Genomic DNA, 18963 nt, shown 5'->3' with positions numbered 1-18963 from the left:
TTCAGTCTCATTTTATAGATGAAGAGGTTAAGCTCAGTAATTTTACCAGGGTCATACAGTTAGTATGATTAGCATCTGGAAGCAGTAGCCATTGTAGCCTCATGCAAATTAAAACCACAATGAGGTATCACTTCATACTCACAAAAATGGCTAAAATAAGAAAGGATGACAGTCTGCCATGTTGGTGAGGATAAACAGCAACTGAAACTCTCTCATATTACTTATGGGAGAGTCAAATGGTACAACCACTTTGCAAACCATTTGTCAGTTTCTTATAAACTTTCTTATTTTTAATGTTTTATTTATTTTTCAGAGAGAGAGAGACAAAGCAGGAGCAGGGGAGGCGCAGAGAGACAGGGAGACACAGAATCTGAAGCAGGCTCCAGGCTCTGAGCTGTCAGCACAGAGCCCAACCCAGGGCTCGAACCAGCTGCAACATAAGAAATGGGTTTGTTTTTTAAAGCTGACGTCTTTGTTTTTTAATTTCTTAGTGTTTATTTTTGAGAGACAAATTCGAGTGGGGAAGAGGCAGAGAGAGGGTGACATAGCATCTGAAGAAGGCTCCAGGCTCTGAGCTGTCAGCACAGAGCCTGACATGGGGCTCAACCTCACAGACCATGAGATCATGACCTGGGCTGAAGTCGGCCGCTTAACCGACTGAGCCACCCAGGTGCCCTGAAATAAGCTAAGGTTTTAAACAACTGCCTGAAGAATTTTGGGGCCTCATATCTGTTTAAAATACTAAGTGGATCTGACCAAAGGGAAATTAGTACTCAAAGAAACCAAACATTACTAATATGAAAGATAAATGATCAAGGAAAAAATTTCTTTTTGCAGCTATAACCTATCAAACCTCCCTCAAGGTAAAACAAATAACCTGAATAGTTCTGTATCTACTAAATAAATTTATTTATTAAAAAAATTTTTTTATATTTGTTTTTGAGAGAAGGAGAAACAGAGTGCGAGCGGTGGAGGGGTAGAGAGAGAGGGAGACACAGAATCTGCAGCAGGCTCCAGGCTCTGAGCTGTCAGCACAGAGCCCGACGCAGGGCTTGAACTCACGAACTGCAAGTTCATGACCTGAGCCGAAGTCTGATGCTCAACAGACTGAGCCACCCAGGTGCCCCTGTATCTACTAAATAAATTTAAATTGTAGTTAAAAGCCTTCCTAATTAGGAAGACCTCTGGCCATTATGGCCTCACTGGCATAATCTAGTTAAGGAAGAAATAATACCAATATCACATAAAATCTTCCCCAAAAAGTGAATGAGGGAAAGTTTTTTTTAGAGAGAAAAGTTTCTAACTCATTCACTTACATGATATCACAATCAGAAAGGAATTACAAAGAAACCCACTGACCAATAATCCTTACAAAAACTCTAAACAAAATTTTATCAAATGAAACCAAACAATACAGTAAAAGAGGATAACATGTCACAAACAAGTGGGGTTTATTCCAGGAATGCAGGGCTGATTTAACACTAAAAAAAAAAAAAAAAAAAAAAAAAAAAATTTTTTTTTAAGGTCTTTTAAGTAATCTCTATCCCCCAACATGGGGCTTGAACTCACGACCATGAGATCAAGAGTCACATGCTCCACCAACAGGTGCCCTCTTAATCATTTTCTTAGTAACAAATACCCTCTAGCTTATCTTATGGTAAGAATACAGTATATAATACATACAACACATAAAATGTGTGCTAGTAGACTATGTTATTGGTAAGGCTCTTGCTCAACTGTAGGCTATTAAGTGTGGGAGGAGTCAAAAATTACATGGTGATTCTCCACTGTGTGGGGTTGGCACCCAAGACCCCTGTGTTGTTCAAGGATCAACTGTACATGGATACTGTGGCTGTCACACCTATTACACTATTCAGAATCTCCCATATGAAGTTCCTCCAGAGAAACTTTAGAATGAAGTATCAAGAAAACCTCTGTTTCTTCTAAAGAAATATTATGTAGGTATTTTTTTCTCTCTCACAAACTGAATTTTATAATTGATCATGCTTCTGATTTGCTTCCACAAATTGTATTAATTATAGAGGACATAACTGCGTATCTAATAACTCTCTGGCCTTATCTTCTCATTCTACTTGTATTTTCCCAAATCTCAAGATTTTATTCTTCTTTTTCTATATTATTTTATTGTTCATTTTCTCATGCAACCTTAATTTCTTTGTGGAAAGGGATAAGCTCTAAAAGTTTAAATAAATGACCACCTTGTATTGGGGATATGTGCGTATTTACCTGGGTAAACAAAGTGGTTTTTTGTCCGGAGATGACTTTTAATGTCTGTTGTCCTTGCGCAGAAGATGTGCTGACTCCCAGCGTTCCTTGGACCACTGACCCAGTAGTCAGCTGTTTTCCAGATGTCTGGGGTGACGGCTGACCAACTAAAAATGTGCCCTATGTTAGAAACAAATAAAGACCTACTCAGTAGTTGTTAAGTTCAAGTGACTTGTCCTGACCTGTTAAATCACAAGGTCCCACGTTACAAGCTACAAAGCCCCCCCTTGAATTCTGCAACTCAGCCAAAATAACTGCAAGGAACAGCTCTGCTGTCCCTCCCGACAGCTCTCTCCACTTCTGGAACTCTGCTCAGTAGCTATGGAGCAGGCTGTCTGAAAACTCAAGTTTTACAACCTAGTTTTTAAATCTGGATTCAAAATTTTTGAGATTCATACTACCCATCCTTAGTAAGAACATCAAGAACAGAAATCCCATGACCTTAAAGAGGAGTCAAGACTTTAGCAATGAGGGGAAAGAAAGTAGAAATTTGTTCCTAATGATGAATCCAACCTAACTCCAAATATTTTAACTTGATAGTATCTCTTCGTTTACTCCCTTCCAAGAGAAAATTTCCAACTGCAAATGAACACTACTCACTACTACCTCATGGATTTGGGAGGCAAAAGCATAGCAAAAATCCTTCGAGTCAGAAATATCTGGGTTTAAATCCAAATTCTAGACTGGCTTAGCAGAGAGATCTTGGAAAAGTTACTTAAGTCTTTCTGAATGTCTAGGACCTCTTGTCTCAAAATAAAACAAGCCCAAAATAATGTAGATTTATAACATGACTAAAATGTTAGCATTGACTCCTGATCCCAGAAATGTAGAGATAAATCTACTATAATTACAGGCAGTTATTAAGTAACTAAAGGATTTAAAAGTTACCAGTCATAATGATCAGACCTGAGGAGTTTGCTTCAGGATGTAAGATGTGTAAGTCAGGTGCTGGGATATCCCTCCAGGGCCTGCGGGGCTCTGAGGTCCCCCTGTCCCTCCTCCTCCACCTCCGCTGCCACCACCACCGGTGCTGCCGCCGCCGCCGCCGCCGCCGCCACCGCCGCCTCCACCACCACCACCACCGCCTGCAGCTGAGCCTGACTGGAGGTCTGAAAATACAATGAAATGACAGCAACATCAGAAAAAGTAGTAAGAGGCTTAACATAAAAAACAGATGAGCCCAGAGGGATGTTTCCCTTACAGCAACATTCCTTCCCTCTCCTATTTTCTCCCTTCTTTTCTGTAATATATCTATTCTGTGACAAGAGTCAGGAGAATGTCCTTGAACTGAAGACTGAAAATGATCTACTTCCAAATGAAGGACAGCTGACACAGTACAATGAAGAACTTAACTTTAACAAGAGTTTTGACTTAGTTGTGGGACATCAAGAAAGTTTGACAGTGACACTTCCTAGCTGACTGGAATGTGCTCAGAGAAGTGCTTCTAAACATTTTGGCATCTCATTTGATTTCAGTGAAAGTGCTGGAATTTAGTGTAATTTTACATTACCGTTTCTGTCACCCTCTGCCCTGGAAAAAACTGATTTTCTTACATATTTATAATGACTCCAGGGCCTCTTTTTTTTCTCTTTTAAAATTCTACTTTAAAGCCTTTGGATTCTTTTTACTTCCCTCGGAGTGACATATAATATACACAGACTAAAACCTAAGTGATCTCTAGGTGAATTTTGGAATACTCACATTGTCCTTTTCTTATAGATCTTTTATAACCACAGCTTAGGTAGGAGGGAAAAATGCCAGGGTGAGAGAGCAGAAATCACCAATTATAGTCAGTAAACAAAATGGCAACTAGCTCACACACTACATTTTGACAAAAGTGGCTAATTTTTAGTGAACCTAATTATTATACCAATTATACTTCTGATTGAGAGGGAAATAATTCCCTTTACTTTTTCCTTTCCAACACCAAACTGTTTTTCTCTATGTCAAGACAAAAGTTTGTAAATCTAGATAAATCACTTAATTTCCTTGGGGTTTTAAGGCTTGTACACTAAGGCTGACTCTCTTTCTCTTTCCATCTCAAACCAAGCAAATTTAAGGTGCACATCTAAATAATGGCAGGCAGAGACACTTGATTCCACTCCTAGCCCTATCCCCTCCAATACAGGCTTTCAGCTAACTTCTCCACAGGTGTCACATATCTAGATATCACTGAAAAGGAAAAACTGTTGTTTATAGTTCACGTGGACAGGTTCAGTAGCCACACCTCACCAATGTAATTTGTTCCTGATCCCAAACTCTGAGTAGATAAACTCGAAATAGTAGTATCACCTCCTAGGACTATGATCATTTAAACCCACTTCTAGTTAAACTATATGTATGTTTTAAATCCATGTGGGCAAATATTACCATCATACCATTACACAGAGCTATGGAAATGCTTCCTGAAACAGGTGAGAGCTAACACTTGGTGGGTGAAATGAACATACCCAGAGGCCCAAGAACCAAAGATTTAATGATGGACTAACTAGCATTGTTGGTAGCTCGCAGGATGGCTCCTTGAGGGATCAGCAGCAGTTTTCCTTTTCCTGAAGGGTTCTTGCTGTTCGTTGTAAGGTAGAGTTTAGTGCCAGGAGGCAAATTTGCCAAGTTGGCCAAATTAGTGGCTGGTAGCTGTAATGTTGCCATTACTAAAATGGTAAAGGGAAAAAGAAGGGGGGAAAAAAAAAAAGAGGAAAAACAGTTATGATAAATTTGATCTGAGGTCAATGCTTCCTCCAAAATTAAAATGGAGTAATAAGATACTAGAAAACACCAAACAGTAAACTCTACGATTTTCTTTTCTTTTTAAACATTTTAAAAATGTTTTATTCACTTCCAAGAGAGACAGCATGAGCAGGGGAGAGTCAGAGACACAGGGAGACACAGAATCTGAAGCAGGCTCCAGGCTCTGAGCTGTCAGTACAGAGCCTGACGCCGGGCTCGAACCCACAAACCGCAAGATCATGACCTGAGCCGAAGTCAGCCGCCCAACCAACTGAGCCACCCAGGTGCCCCTCCACAGTTTTCTTAAATACACAAATAAAGGCAGATAGTCTTAAAGATCTCGCTAACTGAAAAATAATCTATATACTAGAAGAGCTTGCTCTAAACTACAAAGGAATACTTGTACATAAACAGGGTGACCACACGTCCCAGTTTCCCCAGATCAGTTCCAGTTTACATCTGTGTCCCATTTTTACACCTATGTCCCAATCATGATTAATAGTGACTCTTTTTACCCTCAAAAGTACTGTGGTTTGGACAGTCAATAAAATAATCACCTTATTTATGGATGAATACATATTTCCTCCTCCCATCTGTTTAAAGTCCCTTTAATCAATTTCTCATGATCAATGAATCTACTGATTTGAAACAAGACTTGTAACCTCTCTCACTTTCTAAGAACTAAGAAATGCCACAGTCAACAACTGGCACATATACTATGAAGTTATAATTCATCTTTTTAAAGTCTCACCTATGTCAAAGAGCTTTCACTTATCCCTTAGAATTTACTTCTCGATGCACAGGGTTGTAAACCTCTAAATGAGATTTTTTTTTTTTTAATGTTTTATTTATTTGAGAGAGAGAGAGAGAGAGAGAGAGAGAGAGAGAGAGAGAGAGAGAGAGAGACGGTGTGAGCAGGGGAGGGTAAGAGAGAAAGGGAGACACAGAATCTGAAGCAGGCTCCAGGCTCTGAGCTGTCAGCACAGAGCCCGACGCGGGGCTCGAACCCACGAACTGTGAGATCATGACCTGAGCTGAAGTTGGACGCTTAACCGACTGAGCCACCCAAGTGCCCCTAAATGAGATTCTTAAATGGAGACTTACACATCAAAATTTCTGTACTCTTGAATCCAAATCCCCACAAAATGAAGCCTACAGAACCATGTGAGTCCCCGGCAAAGGACTCCCATGGCCTCCTCCAGCCTGCTGGACCAGTCCTCCTCCTCATTACCACTTCACTGTGCAAGGCTTGGGGAACGAAGAACCCTGAAAGCTGCCCCAAAACATCAGGGACGGATATTAAAACTGAGTGCCACCTCCTTGTTTTCTAGTACAGAGATATTCCAGGCTCATCTACTTTCTTTGCCTCAGTCTTAGAATCAGCCATTTCTCCCAGGAGTCCTGTTCCTTTTTATTGCAGAATAATATTTAGAAGCTAGTCTGGGTGCTATGTATGCCCAGATGTCCCTCTGAGTGGAGAGAGCTAAGTAATCTGTGTTCACACCAGTATCTCTAATTGTAGTCCAACACAGCAGAGTTCGTTCTGGATTTCTCCCTTTTCATATTTGTAATTCCTTTAACAGGGGAGAGATTTCTTTGATCTGCCTTGAACCTACATGTAATCCGTCTCCTTGACATTGCTGTCCCCTCTCTCATGTGGGTGTCCACCTTCTGCACATGCTGGGCTTCTTGAGTCTATAGTTTAATGACCATTTATCAGTTGTGGATATTTTTTAGTCATTATTTGTTCTAATATTGCTTTTTTCCCTATCCTTTCCTTTGTAACTCCACTTACAGGTTATGTTAGATCAACTTCTGTGCTGTGATTCTTACCCTCTTGTCTATATCTGTGCTTTATTTGGTTATATCATTCTGAACATGTTTCTATTCACGATTTTTTTCAGCTGGATCTAACCTAATAAACTTAAATATTGAAAAAACAAAAACAAAACTGAGTGCCATCCCTCCCTCTCCACTACTGCCAGAACTAATCCCACTTTACACCACTGTGCATCTCAGCAAACCTCTCTGGTTAGTCACCAGTACCTGGAAGTCCAGCCCCACACTGCTCTCCAGTCCTGATTTGAGAGCCTACCACTTCAGCCCCTCCTCCCCCCGGCTCTTTCACCAAGCCCCCAGGAATTCCTGCTGCAGTCATTACACCCTTTAGAACCTCGACCTCTTTCAACGACCTTTTTTAATTTTTTAAAATGTTTTTCTTTGTTTTTTTTTTTTTTTTTTTTTTTTGTTTTATTTCTTTCTGAGAGAGAGAGGGAGACAGCGTGGGCAGGGGAGGGTCAGAGAGAGACGGAGACAGAGAATCAGAAGCAGGCTCCAGGCTCTGAGCTAGCTGTCAGCACAGAGCCCGATGTGGGGCTCGAACCTACGCACCGTGAGATCATGACCTGAGCTGAAGTCGGATGCTTAACTGACTGAGCCACCCAGGCGCCCATTCAGCGACCTCTTTCAATGTTAGTGTCTTTTTGTGGTAAGTAAACACTGAGTCCTCTGAAGATAGAACTTCTCCAGCAGCCCCTTGGCTGAAAGCTGGTTTTTTTGTTTGTTTCTTCATTTTTTAAATCTTACCTCAGTATATGAAGGTCGGGACTAGAAGAAAAGCCTTTTTGCTCTCCAGTTTGGCTTTCAAACCATTATCCCCCCTCATTCCAGAAGAAAAGCCTGCTGGCTCCTGTTAGGATCATGAATGACTCTGCCACCTAAGCCCTTGTTTTTCTACTTTCATTTACTGAACCCCTAGTCACTTCCCTTCACTTGCTAAAGACCGACTCCTGACTCAGTCTTGCTGTATGCCAACAACTGTCACTCTCAGTGACAGCACTGTAGATGACCTGTTTAATTCTCCAGCTTCTCAGGTACTTCATTTTCTATACTCCGAAGATCTTTCAATTTATCTCAAGCACTCATTTTTAATGCCACAAATGGACTTTGTCATCACCAGCAATTCATTACCTCTGGAATTTTTATTTTGGACATCTACTACCTTCTTTTTCTTCTTTCTTCTGAATCTTTTATATTTTTTCAAGTTTATTTATTTTGAGGGAGTAGGGGCAGAGAGAGGAAGGGAGGGCAAAGAGGAGGAAGAGAGAGAGAGAGAGAGAGACCGACCCAAGCAGGCTCCACACTATTAAGGCAGAGCCTAACGTGGGGCTTGAACTCATGAACCATAAGATCATGACCTGAGCCGAAATCAAGAGTTGGTAGCTTAACTCTGGAAACTGGTATGGAGATTCCTCAAAAAATTAAAAACAGAATGACTCTACAACCCACCAATTGCACTACCAGGTATTTATCCAAGGGATACAGGTATGTTGTTTCGAAGGGACACATGCACCCCAATGTTTATAGCAGCTCTATCAACAATAGCCAAAGTATGCAAAGAGCCCAAATGTCTATCAATGGATGAATGGATAAAGAAGATGTGGTGTGTGTATACACGTACGTACACACACACACACACACACACACACACACACGGAGTATTACTCGGCAATCAAAAAGAATGAAATCTTGCCATTTGCAACTATGTGGATAGAACTGGAGGGTACAATGCTAAGTGAAATTAGTCAGAGAAGGACAAATATCATATGACTTCACTCATATGAGGACTTTAAGATATAAAACAGAAGAACAGAAAGGAAGGGAAGAAGAAGTAACAAAAACAGGGAGGGGGACAAAACCGTAAGAGACTTTTAAATATGGAGAACAAACAGAGCGTTACTGGAGGGGGTCGGGGGGAGTGGGGTAAATGAGTATGGGGCATTAAGGAATCTACTCTTGAAATCATTGTTGTACTGTATGCTAACTTGGATATAAACAAAAAAGAAAAAAAAAGCTGGTGGCTTAACCACTTGAGCCACCCAGGTGCCCCTATTTTATTTTTAATATATAAACTTGGTTCTGGAATTATTTAGGGTTTTTTTTTTTTTTAAAGATTTTATTTTTTATGTAATCTCTACACCTAACATGGGGCTCAAACTCAACTCTGAGATTAACAGTTACATGCTGTACCAACTGAGCCAACCAGGCACCCCTATTATTTCATTTTTAAGTTCTTTTTTTAATTTATTTTTTTTATTCAAGTACAATTAACATACAGCATGTGCTTCAGGTGCACAACATAATGATTCAGACATCTGCTACCTTTTACCCTTCTAACTCACTGCCAACAATTTTTCAGCCTCAAGACCTTCAAAAATTAGTAAATAGATCTAATGTCTTAGGTTTATTTTTTCATGCCCTCATAGAAACAACACATCAAGGCCTAAAACACATGCAAGGTGTTAAACTTCTGTTTGATATAGAGTACATTAGTCAAGTATATCAAAATGCTGCTGACAAATGACCATCCCAAGATTTTAAGTCTGAATACAACCCAAAGTGGAGATAAGGTCAAATGAAAATTATCTGTCAGACCTGAAAGTAGTATCAAGAAATACCCTCTATTTCCATTACTCTTGCTAAAACACATACCCCTCTGAAACTACTTACAGACCTCTACATAAAACGTTACATGAAGATTAACATGTTTGTATATATTCCTTATAGCACTGACCCAAAAAGTTTTCTTAGAACCAAACTCCTAATAAAATCACTAGCAAAGAACAGTTTAGTAAGAGCTGCTGCTGAAAGGGCACCCAAACAGTATCGGTTACCTGAACCCTGGGATCCACTCTTCTGAGGACCGGAGGCAGTGACCTGAGCCTTGGTTACGGCTTGTACCGGCTGAGCAACAATAGTTCCTCCACCTCCGCTCACAATTGCCTTGGCAACTCCTTGGGTCACAACTTGCTTTGGACCAACTGCTTTGGCAACAGAAGAGCTTGCCTTGGCTACAAGGATTTGGCCACCACTGATTGCTACAGCCTGTTTCACTGCTGAAGGTAAAGCAGACCCTACTGGCACCCCAACGACCTGTGAAAATAGAAAGGAGAATTCAGCAGTGCTTCTTCTCAGTCCTTTCAAGGGCTCTTTGAACAGAACAGTCACTGTTCTAGCAAAGAACAAAGTCCTAGCTATGACTTTAATCTACTTTAATCCTCTAGGAATGCTACCTATGATAGATGTGAACAACTTTTCTCACATTTTGGGCAGTATTACAATAAAAGGCTATAGGTTTTGTCTTAACCCCAGCTATTATCTAGAACTTACTTTATGTGTTTTTTTTTTTAAATAAAAAAACTCAGAAAATACAGGTATATAAAGAAAAAAATTCTACTTTTCCAGATATAACCTATTTTTAAATTTATTTTTAAAGTAAACTCTACTCCCAACATGGGGCTCAAAGTCACCACCCCAAGATCGAGTTGCATGCTCTACCAACTGAGCCAGCCAGGTGCCCTCAAAACAACCTCTTGATATTTTTAATATATTTGCTCTAATTCTTTTTAATGTACATTTAAAAAGATTTTTTTAATGTTTATTTATTTTTGAGAGAGATGGAGCATGAGTGGAGGAGAGGCAGTGAGAGAGGGACACAGAATCTGAAGAAGCTCTAGGCCCCAAGCTGTCAGCACAGAGCCTGACATGGGACTCAAACACACAAACTACGAGATCATGACCTGAGCCAAAGTCAGTTGCTTAATCAACTGAGCCACCCAGGTGCCCCTTAATGTACATTTTTAAAGCACAGATCAGGATCACACATACAGTTCTGTAATTTTTAAATTCAGCATCAGATTACAAGTATTTTCCAATGTTGTTATTTTTCAAAACATTTTAAAATATAGAATAGATACACCATATCTATGTAATAAACATTTCACTACTGTGTGGATATCTAGGTAATTTTAAACTTCACATTATGAAAAAGTGTGCAGTAAACATTCAAGTATGTAAACTAGAAACTCCAACACAAACTCTTAAAGATCACCTCTTCCAGTAACCACTCTGTGTTATCCCCACTGAAACGACTATTTCTTCATCTCTAGAACTCCTAACAATTCATGTCATTTATTATATAGTATATGTGACACTTCTTCCAACTGATTTTTTTTACTTAAAAAAATTGTTTAATGTTTTATTTATTTATTTTTTGACAGAGAGACAGAGCACAAATGGAGGAGAGGCAGAGATGGGGAGACTCAAGATCTGAAGCAGGCTCCAGGCTCTGAGCTGTTATGACAGCACGGAGCCTAACATGGGGCTCGAACTCCCGGACCAGAAGATCATGACCTGAGCCTAAGTTGGATGCTTAACCGACTGAGCCACCCGGGCGTCCCTTCTTCCAACTGATTTTTAAGAAAAGTCATCTTTTTGGGGCACCTGCATGGATCCATCAGTTAAGCGTCCAACTTAGGCTCAGGTCAGGATCTCATGGCTCGTATGTTCAAGCCCTGCTGTGCTGACAGCTCAGAGCCTGGAGCCTGCTTCAGATTCTGTGTCTCCCTCTCTCTCTGCCCCTCCCCTCCTACACGCTTGCTTGCTCTCGCTCTCTCCCAAAAATAAACATAAAAAAAATAATAAAAAAGAAAGGTCATCTTTTTCTATATACTTCTAATTTTTCCTTTCCTTAAAGGTAAACATTTGGTTAAAGGGCTAAGCAAGAAGAATATATAGTTGAAGTTTTTAAAAAGTCCCCAATACCCAAATTATGAAAATTGAAAACATCTGTTTCTGAAAATATTATAAAGTAAACTCTTTCAAGTAAGAAAATACTACAGAACTCTTAAGACAAAGTCAATAGAGGTGTTAAATTACAAGAAACAATTCAATTAATGGCAAATTAGGGCAGTGTTTCCCATTTCCCAGTTCTTTATTTCATAAAAAAGGATTTCTCACCAGAAACTAAATGAAAAATCTTTTATAAGATTAAAAGAATACCCAAAGATCTACCTTCTAAAAGTGAAAATTATAAAGTATAAGTATTCTTCACCCATCAGATTGGAGTCAAAAATTTTATAGTCTGATAACACCAGGAAGTGGCTAAAGGGTATGGGGAAGAAGGAACATCTGTTCACTGCTGAAAGAAAAGCAAGTTTGTACAGATGGTCCAGAAAGGCACTGGCATATCTACTAAAAATTGAAAATTCACATACCACATATTGTAACAATTCTACTTTTATAAATATATCCTAGAGAAATCTTGGACATGTGCTCAAGGGAACATAATGTCCAAGACAGCATTATTTATAATTACAAAAAACTGTCAACAAACTCAATGCCTATAACATATAACAACATGCTTAATGTCTACAGGTAAAGTAATGGATAAACGGTGGTATGAGACAGACAAAGGGATAGCATACACTAGAACTACATGTATCAGCATCAACAGACTGGCAGTACAAATCCTGAATAGAAGGGAAGCTGCAGAAAAATAGGAGTATAAATATATTTTATGTAAATCTGGAAAATACACATTACATGTTATTTATGACTATGGATTTATGCAATAAAAAGTATGAACTGGAAAGCTACACATCCACATTCATGATAGTGTTGCTTTTGGGAAGAAGAAAGCAGACTTCAACTTTGTCCTGTTTTACTAGGAGAAAATATGAGATGAAATAAATATGAACACATAAATTTGGGGTGGAAGATACAGGAGTATTGATTACATCCTCTGTATTTTACTGAAATTTTAGAATCTTTCTAAACTAAAAATAACAGGATTACCTAAGAAGTAGAACAAAATGATAAACATGCAATTGATGAATGCAAGGTTTTTTTAAAGTTAAACAATTATTAAATCATACATGGTTTCTTTTCAAAGAATGTGTATACAGTAAAACACACAGGCCACATACTTGGACAATATGACTGATACAAAGAAAACGGTCCGCTAATCAATAGTGTTATAAACCACAGTGTAATAAAGAACAAAGAGTACAGGATTTTATACGCAGCCAGACCTGGTTTCCCAGTTTTGTTCCATTAGTTTGTAGCTGGGTAAGTTATTTAATGTTTCTGAGCTTTAGCCTTAGACAATTAACTTATAAAATATGGATAAGATCATGAGGCATAAATGAGGATAAGTTTATCAAATGCCTAGCCAACGTGATGAACAGTACATGACAGCTGCTACTACTCGTGACACTGGTTATTATTAACTGAAGAACAGTAATCTGTGAGGCTACATGGAGAGGCAATGGAGAGAGTGCCAGAAGGGTAAGCATTCAGCTAGGGCAGGGGCCCTTAATCTTAAATCCTAGACTCAAACAGAAATTAAAGTATATGATAAGTGGCGTCTGCTTTAAAATATCCTAGGAAAAGAAGTAAGATTAGCAAACTGTTGATGATTATTGAAACTGGGTAATGGGCATATGGGATTCATTATAAAAGTCTCTCCACTTTTATGTAAGTTTAAGGAAGGATGGAAAGGAACTAAAAACAAAGACTCAAAGAACCAGTGAGGAAAAAGCAAGTTTTTAAATTTTTTATCGTTTATTTTTTTAATTAAAAAAATTTTTTTAATGTTTTTATTTATTTCTGAGAGAGATAGAGACAGCGTGAGCAGGGGAGGGTCAGAGAGAGAGGGAGACACAGAATCTGAAACAGGCTCCAGGGCTCTGAGCTAGCTGTCAGCACAGAGCCCAACGTGGGGTTCGAACCCACAAACCATGAGATCATGACCTGAGCCAAAGTGGGAAGCTCAACCAACTGAGCCACACAGGCGTCCCTATAGTTTATTTTTGAGACAGAAAGAGACAGAGGATGAGTAGGGGAGGGGTAGAGAGAGAGGGGACACAGAATCTGAATCAGGCTCCAGGCTCTGAGCTGTCAGCACAGAACCCAACGCAGGGCTTGAACCCACGAACTGTGAAATCATGACCTGAGCTGAAGTTGGATGCTTAACCAACTGAGCCGCCCAGGAACCCCAGAAGCAAGTTAACTTAGAATGGAGAAGAAAAATCCTCCCAGCTATACTGGTTTGGTTAAAACAATCCCTTAATGATTATTCAAATCTCTCTCTTCTGACTATATAAGCCTCATTCTGTAGGCAACACAGAGTATTGCTGTGGCCATAGAGCTGGGCATAGTCACTCCCCCTATGGATGTGGAAGTATATACTCTTCTTATTGATCATCTTTAAAAAAAAGTTTATTTACTTTTTGAGAGTGAGAGAGAGAGAGAGAAGGAGCAGGCATACAAGCAAGCAGGGGAGGGGCAGAGAGAGAGAGGGAGAGAGAGAATCTCAAGCATGTTCCAGAGCTTGATGCAGAGCTTGAACCCATAAACCACCATGAGATCATAACCTGAGCTGAAACTAAGAGTCAGACGCTCAATCAACTGAGTGACCCAGGCACCCCAATCAAGAACTTCCCTGTGTATTTATGGAAAAAAAAGTTTCTTAATATAGGAAAACATTTTTGGAATATGGCACAAAGTGCCAGCTGAATCCCAATATCCATTCTTGTTTTCTCTCTCATAGGAAGGGAGCCCCCAGTTTTTAGCTACATGGACATGGCTACACAGATTATTTCTCAGCCTAGGGGTGGTCTTCTGATTTCTGGTTAAAAGAATAGGAAGAGAAGTGATGAGTGCAACTTTTGGGTTATGCCTCCCTACACCTCCTTTTCTCTTCCTGTTGGCCAGAAATGCAAACACTGTGTCATGAGATAAAATGGTTATCTTAGCCTACAAGCGGAGAACCAAATTTTGAGAATGGTAGAGCAACAAGATAGGAGTGTCTAAATTTTTGATGCCTGTGGAGGCAACATATTAGAAAGCCTACTGGTCTTTTACGTGTGAGAGAAAAACTTAAGCTTCAGGTTTTTGGATTTCCTGTTACAGTAGTCAAACTTTTTTCCTAAGAGTCTTTACACTTCCTGAATATATCAAACTTAATAATTCACTGCATACACTAAATTACACATCATCTATCTTTATGTTCCTAAACCAACAAAGAAGCAAAATATCTTAAAGGAAAACACAAGGATTGGACCTATTTTCTTTTCCAAAATTCCATGCATCTTAACTTGCTTTTTCCATCTCGTACCAACCTCTATTCTCACTCAACTGCTTCAAAATTTCCGAAATATGACATACTTAATCTCTCCAAGAACTAAATGAAATGTGGTATCCCGAGTAGGCCACAGGAGGGCAGTTTTGATAGCAGAGAGTATCTATTAGGAGCATACCACTCACAGGATGAGCCCTGCCCCCACTCCCCCCTAATTTGTTTGAAAAAGGAGAGAATGAGGAAGTCTGGAATTCTACTGGGGAAAATCCTACACACAGCTGTCTCCCGACATCATAAGAAAGACTCTTAAGAAGGCCACTATAACCCCAAATTAGTTTTCTTTCTTTCTTTTTTTTTTTTTTTTAACAATATAACACTTTGGCCTAGAACTTGAACTCTTCCCATTCACAACACTTCTCTCTGCATTCCTAACTTCTTTCTAGTTTCACAAAGCAGACTCCCCTTTGTTCTATATTGTTGTAAATATTTTGCTTTGATTCATGCTTTGATTCATTCAATCAATGTTTTTGTTTGTGCTCTCTACAGACCTTTGCAAGTCAGAATTTAACAACCAGAAAGTGAGGATTCTGTGTATGTTATTTTCTATCCATACACTGAAAAGTATGGCCAGTTACAATTTAGTACTTAGTGATAAGAACTACCATGGTACATACTCCTGCACATTTACACATGATTTGTCCTTAATCATTTAAGCTACTATCATTTAGTGACCATGTGCTCTGTGCTAAGTCCTTCATGTACAATGAGCTCTAATTCTCCTACAACTCTGAAAGACGGAGGAGGGTATTACTCCCTTTTACTAGATGAAAAAACCAAGTTTACAAAGATAAACCTGCCCAGGTCACACAAGCAATGAGTGGCTGAGACCTGGAACAGGCTCTAACTCCAAAGCTCACATTCTTTTATGCCACACTGGTTCTTTCTCACATGAACCCACTAAGTACTCAGCTGTCCCTTTTCATGGCAAAAACAGCACCTCTTTACTTTCATGAAAAAAAGATAAGCTGTATTTCTATTGTGCCAAAGTTGAGCAAAGGCTTTTGCTCACCCTTCTGCTTTCTGGCATAGTTTCTGGGCAGGCACTTCAGCAATAACCAGGGACAGTCTGTACTTGCAGACAGTTCCTTATCTGGAGTCCAAAGCATGCCCTAAATTTCCTAGATAAACAGGAAATGTCTTTTCTCATGGTCTTCTGATTTTGCACATTTCTTTCACACTCTCCTGTGCCTTTTCTTTTCAAGTGCCTTTAAACTCTATTCAGGACATTCTAGCACAGACCCGTCCATTTTTTCTTAGTCCTACATTGCCATTAGGTAGGTGGCAATGTGACAAGAAAGCCAATACAGTTGTTCAGCAACACGGAGGAGTGGATTTGCAAAATGCAAAGTGTAAAAAAGCAAAACTAACTTGTTCAGAGCTTCTGAGCATAAATAGTAATGCTATATTGACTCAAAAACCTCAATCAGCCATTCCATGTATCTTTGGTGAAGCAAAATAGATTCTGAAGAACATATACAATGTGTCTGAGTAGAAAGCCCAGATAACTATAACACAAAGGACTTTGCCAAAAGGCTTACCCCTAAGGCCAAAACAACAGAGGGAGCATTGGGAAGCAGTTGGGGGTGCCTGTCTTAATGATTCTAGCTAGAGAGCCCCAAAGTCAAATATGATGCCTTGTGGTTCCTAATTTGCCTAATCACGAGTCAGCAGGAGAGCTTAATAAAAATACAGATTCCTAGCACCCCGAAGAAGATTGTGATTCAGAGTGTTTGAGATAGGGACTTCAGTATCTTTATTTGTGTGTTTTAAAGTTAATTAATTCGGGGCGCCTGGGTGGCTTAGTCAGTTAAGCATCCGACTTTCGCTTAGGTCATGATCTCGCGTTTCGTGGGTTCGAGCCCCGCGTCGGGCTCTGTGCTGGCTGCCAGCTCAGAGCCTGGAGCCTGTTTCAGTCTGTGACTCCCTCTCTCTCTGACCCTCCCCTGCTCACGCCGTGTGTGTCTCTCTCTCTCCTAGAAATAAATAAAAAAAAAATAAAATAAAAAAAAATAAAATAAAGTTAATTAATTCATTTATTTTGAGAGAGAGAGAGAAAGAGAAAGACAGTGTGCACATGTGGGAGAGGGGCAGAGAAAGAGAGAGAATCCCAGACGGGTTTCAGTGCAGAGCACATTGCAGGGCTCAAACTCACAAACCACAAGATAATTACCTGAGCTGAAGTTGGACACTGAAACCAAGTTAAGCCTCAATATCTATATATTTAATCATCAGATGAGTCATGACAAGTTAAGTTTGGGAAAGTGGTTAATGGATTCTTATAAATTTTAGAACTAGATTCTAAAGCTACAGATCCTAAAATCTGTAGATTTCAGAAACATAACATGAATTTTTGTCTCAATCCATGTGTACCTAGCTATCTAGACTAATCAAAATGTCTAAAACCATTTTTCTATCTTAAAGTACTCCTCTCGAAGCAATTCATCTATCCCTAGATAGACTGGCTTTCAAGTTGAAAAACAAGCACTTCATGTAATATTCTTGATAGCTTTACAATATATATCTGCCCCCAAAATGAGATAATTTAACTCTGGATGTTCTAAAAGCATACTTAGGTTCCAGACAATGGCTCACAAATTTTAATTAGCTCTGCAATGGCAGATTTTGAGTCAGCAGACTTGGGTTCAAATCCTGTGTCACTTATTAGCTATCTGCTCTTGAGGAAGCTGCCTGACCTCTCAGAGCCACAGCTTCCTTGTTTGTAAAATGGGGTTGAGAGTATCTACCTTGCAAGGTTGTCTGAGAATTACAGATAGTGTGTAAGTGAGAAGTAGACATACACAGGCACTCATAAGCACAACTAATGCAGGAAAACATGAATCTACATGACATTTTTACAGTTCTCTCAATATATTAATTCCTCACACCTCTAAATAAGAAAACAAATTCTCTAAAGAGTCAAGAATCGGGGGCGGGGGGGGAGAGTCGAGAATCCGTAAAGTGTCATGCAGCCTGAACATCAGATGTGTAAACTGTAGAACTTGCCTACCAGAAATAAAGAAAACAGCAGACCTTGGTCCTGTCAGCTACTCACTTTACTCTTCAACTATTCTGGAGCCCTTTACATGACACGTCCCTGCTCTTGTCAAAGATTACTACAAGAGCAGATGGGCTTAACACTGGCTGACTTGCTTTACCAACAGGGTTTCCATCTACAGGTTTTTCTGGAATCAGCAACCCTATCACTTGAATCCTGTCAGCACCTGCCTATTATTTAGGCAAATATCATTCAATTACATATTGGCCTCTCCATCCCTACCCAACACAAACCTTGGAGGGCTGAATCTTTGGTGACTGGGACGTCCCTTCCCCTGCAGTTAGGACCTGTTTTTGAGGGGACACAGCTATCATGTGACCCCCTTTCACAGTCACATACTGAGGGAGTGGTGACTGGCTGGCAGCTCCTGTTGCAGGCACATGAGAGGCTTCACCAGGTTCCTGTTTGATGATTACCTATCAAAAAACATGATAATGACACTAAATAAACATTCCATGAAAAAAGCCACTAATATCTGAATCTATTCAGTTTGTAGGAATGAATGATTAATGAAGCTCTATAAAAAAAAACCCCACCAGAAGAGTTAAAAAAAAAAAAAAATACTGCTTAAATATAGCCCATAAGAGTTATCAAAGGGACCAAAAGTAGGATCTGGATTTGATCCTGTGTTTCTGCAAACCCAACCTAGTCCATTTGTTCTGGATTTTGGTGGCAAACAGCAGACACACACACACACACCCATCCATCTCTCTGGCTGGACTCCAAAGGCTGCTCTGTGAACATTACTAAATAAATGAAAGCATGTTACCACACACACACACACACACACACACACACACACACCCATCCATCTCTCTGGCTGGACTCCAAAGGCTGCTCTGTGAACATTACTAAATAAATGAAAGCATGTTGCAGGTGTAGGATCTGGTCTTAGAATTAAGGCATACTAAAA

The 18963-nt window shown here is 39.6% G+C and overlaps 1 protein-coding gene across 2 annotated transcripts in view; it reads right to left on the bottom strand.

Annotated features, from left to right (window-relative positions):
• Positions 1-18963, bottom strand: part of YEATS2 (YEATS domain containing 2) — a 113699-nt gene that overhangs the window by 27172 nt on the left and 67564 nt on the right. For both annotated transcript variants that reach the window (XM_039242334.1, XM_039242333.1), the window contains exons 15-19: positions 18284-18466; positions 9687-9945; positions 4776-4937; positions 3193-3395; positions 2248-2406 (exon numbers count right to left, since the gene is read on the bottom strand). In XM_039242334.1, coding sequence (XP_039098265.1) covers positions 2248-2406; positions 3193-3395; positions 4776-4937; positions 9687-9945; positions 18284-18466 — 966 coding nt within the window. The remainder of the gene's footprint in view (positions 1-2247; positions 2407-3192; positions 3396-4775; positions 4938-9686; positions 9946-18283; positions 18467-18963) is intronic.

The sequence above is a fragment of the Hyaena hyaena genome, unplaced genomic scaffold (assembly GCF_003009895.1).
Source record: "Hyaena hyaena isolate Hyena2069 unplaced genomic scaffold, ASM300989v1 scaffold_213, whole genome shotgun sequence".
Classification (NCBI taxonomy): Eukaryota; Metazoa; Chordata; class Mammalia; order Carnivora; family Hyaenidae; genus Hyaena; species Hyaena hyaena.
Note: the sequence above shows the minus strand (reverse complement) of the source record. Positions and strands in the feature narration are given on the sequence as shown.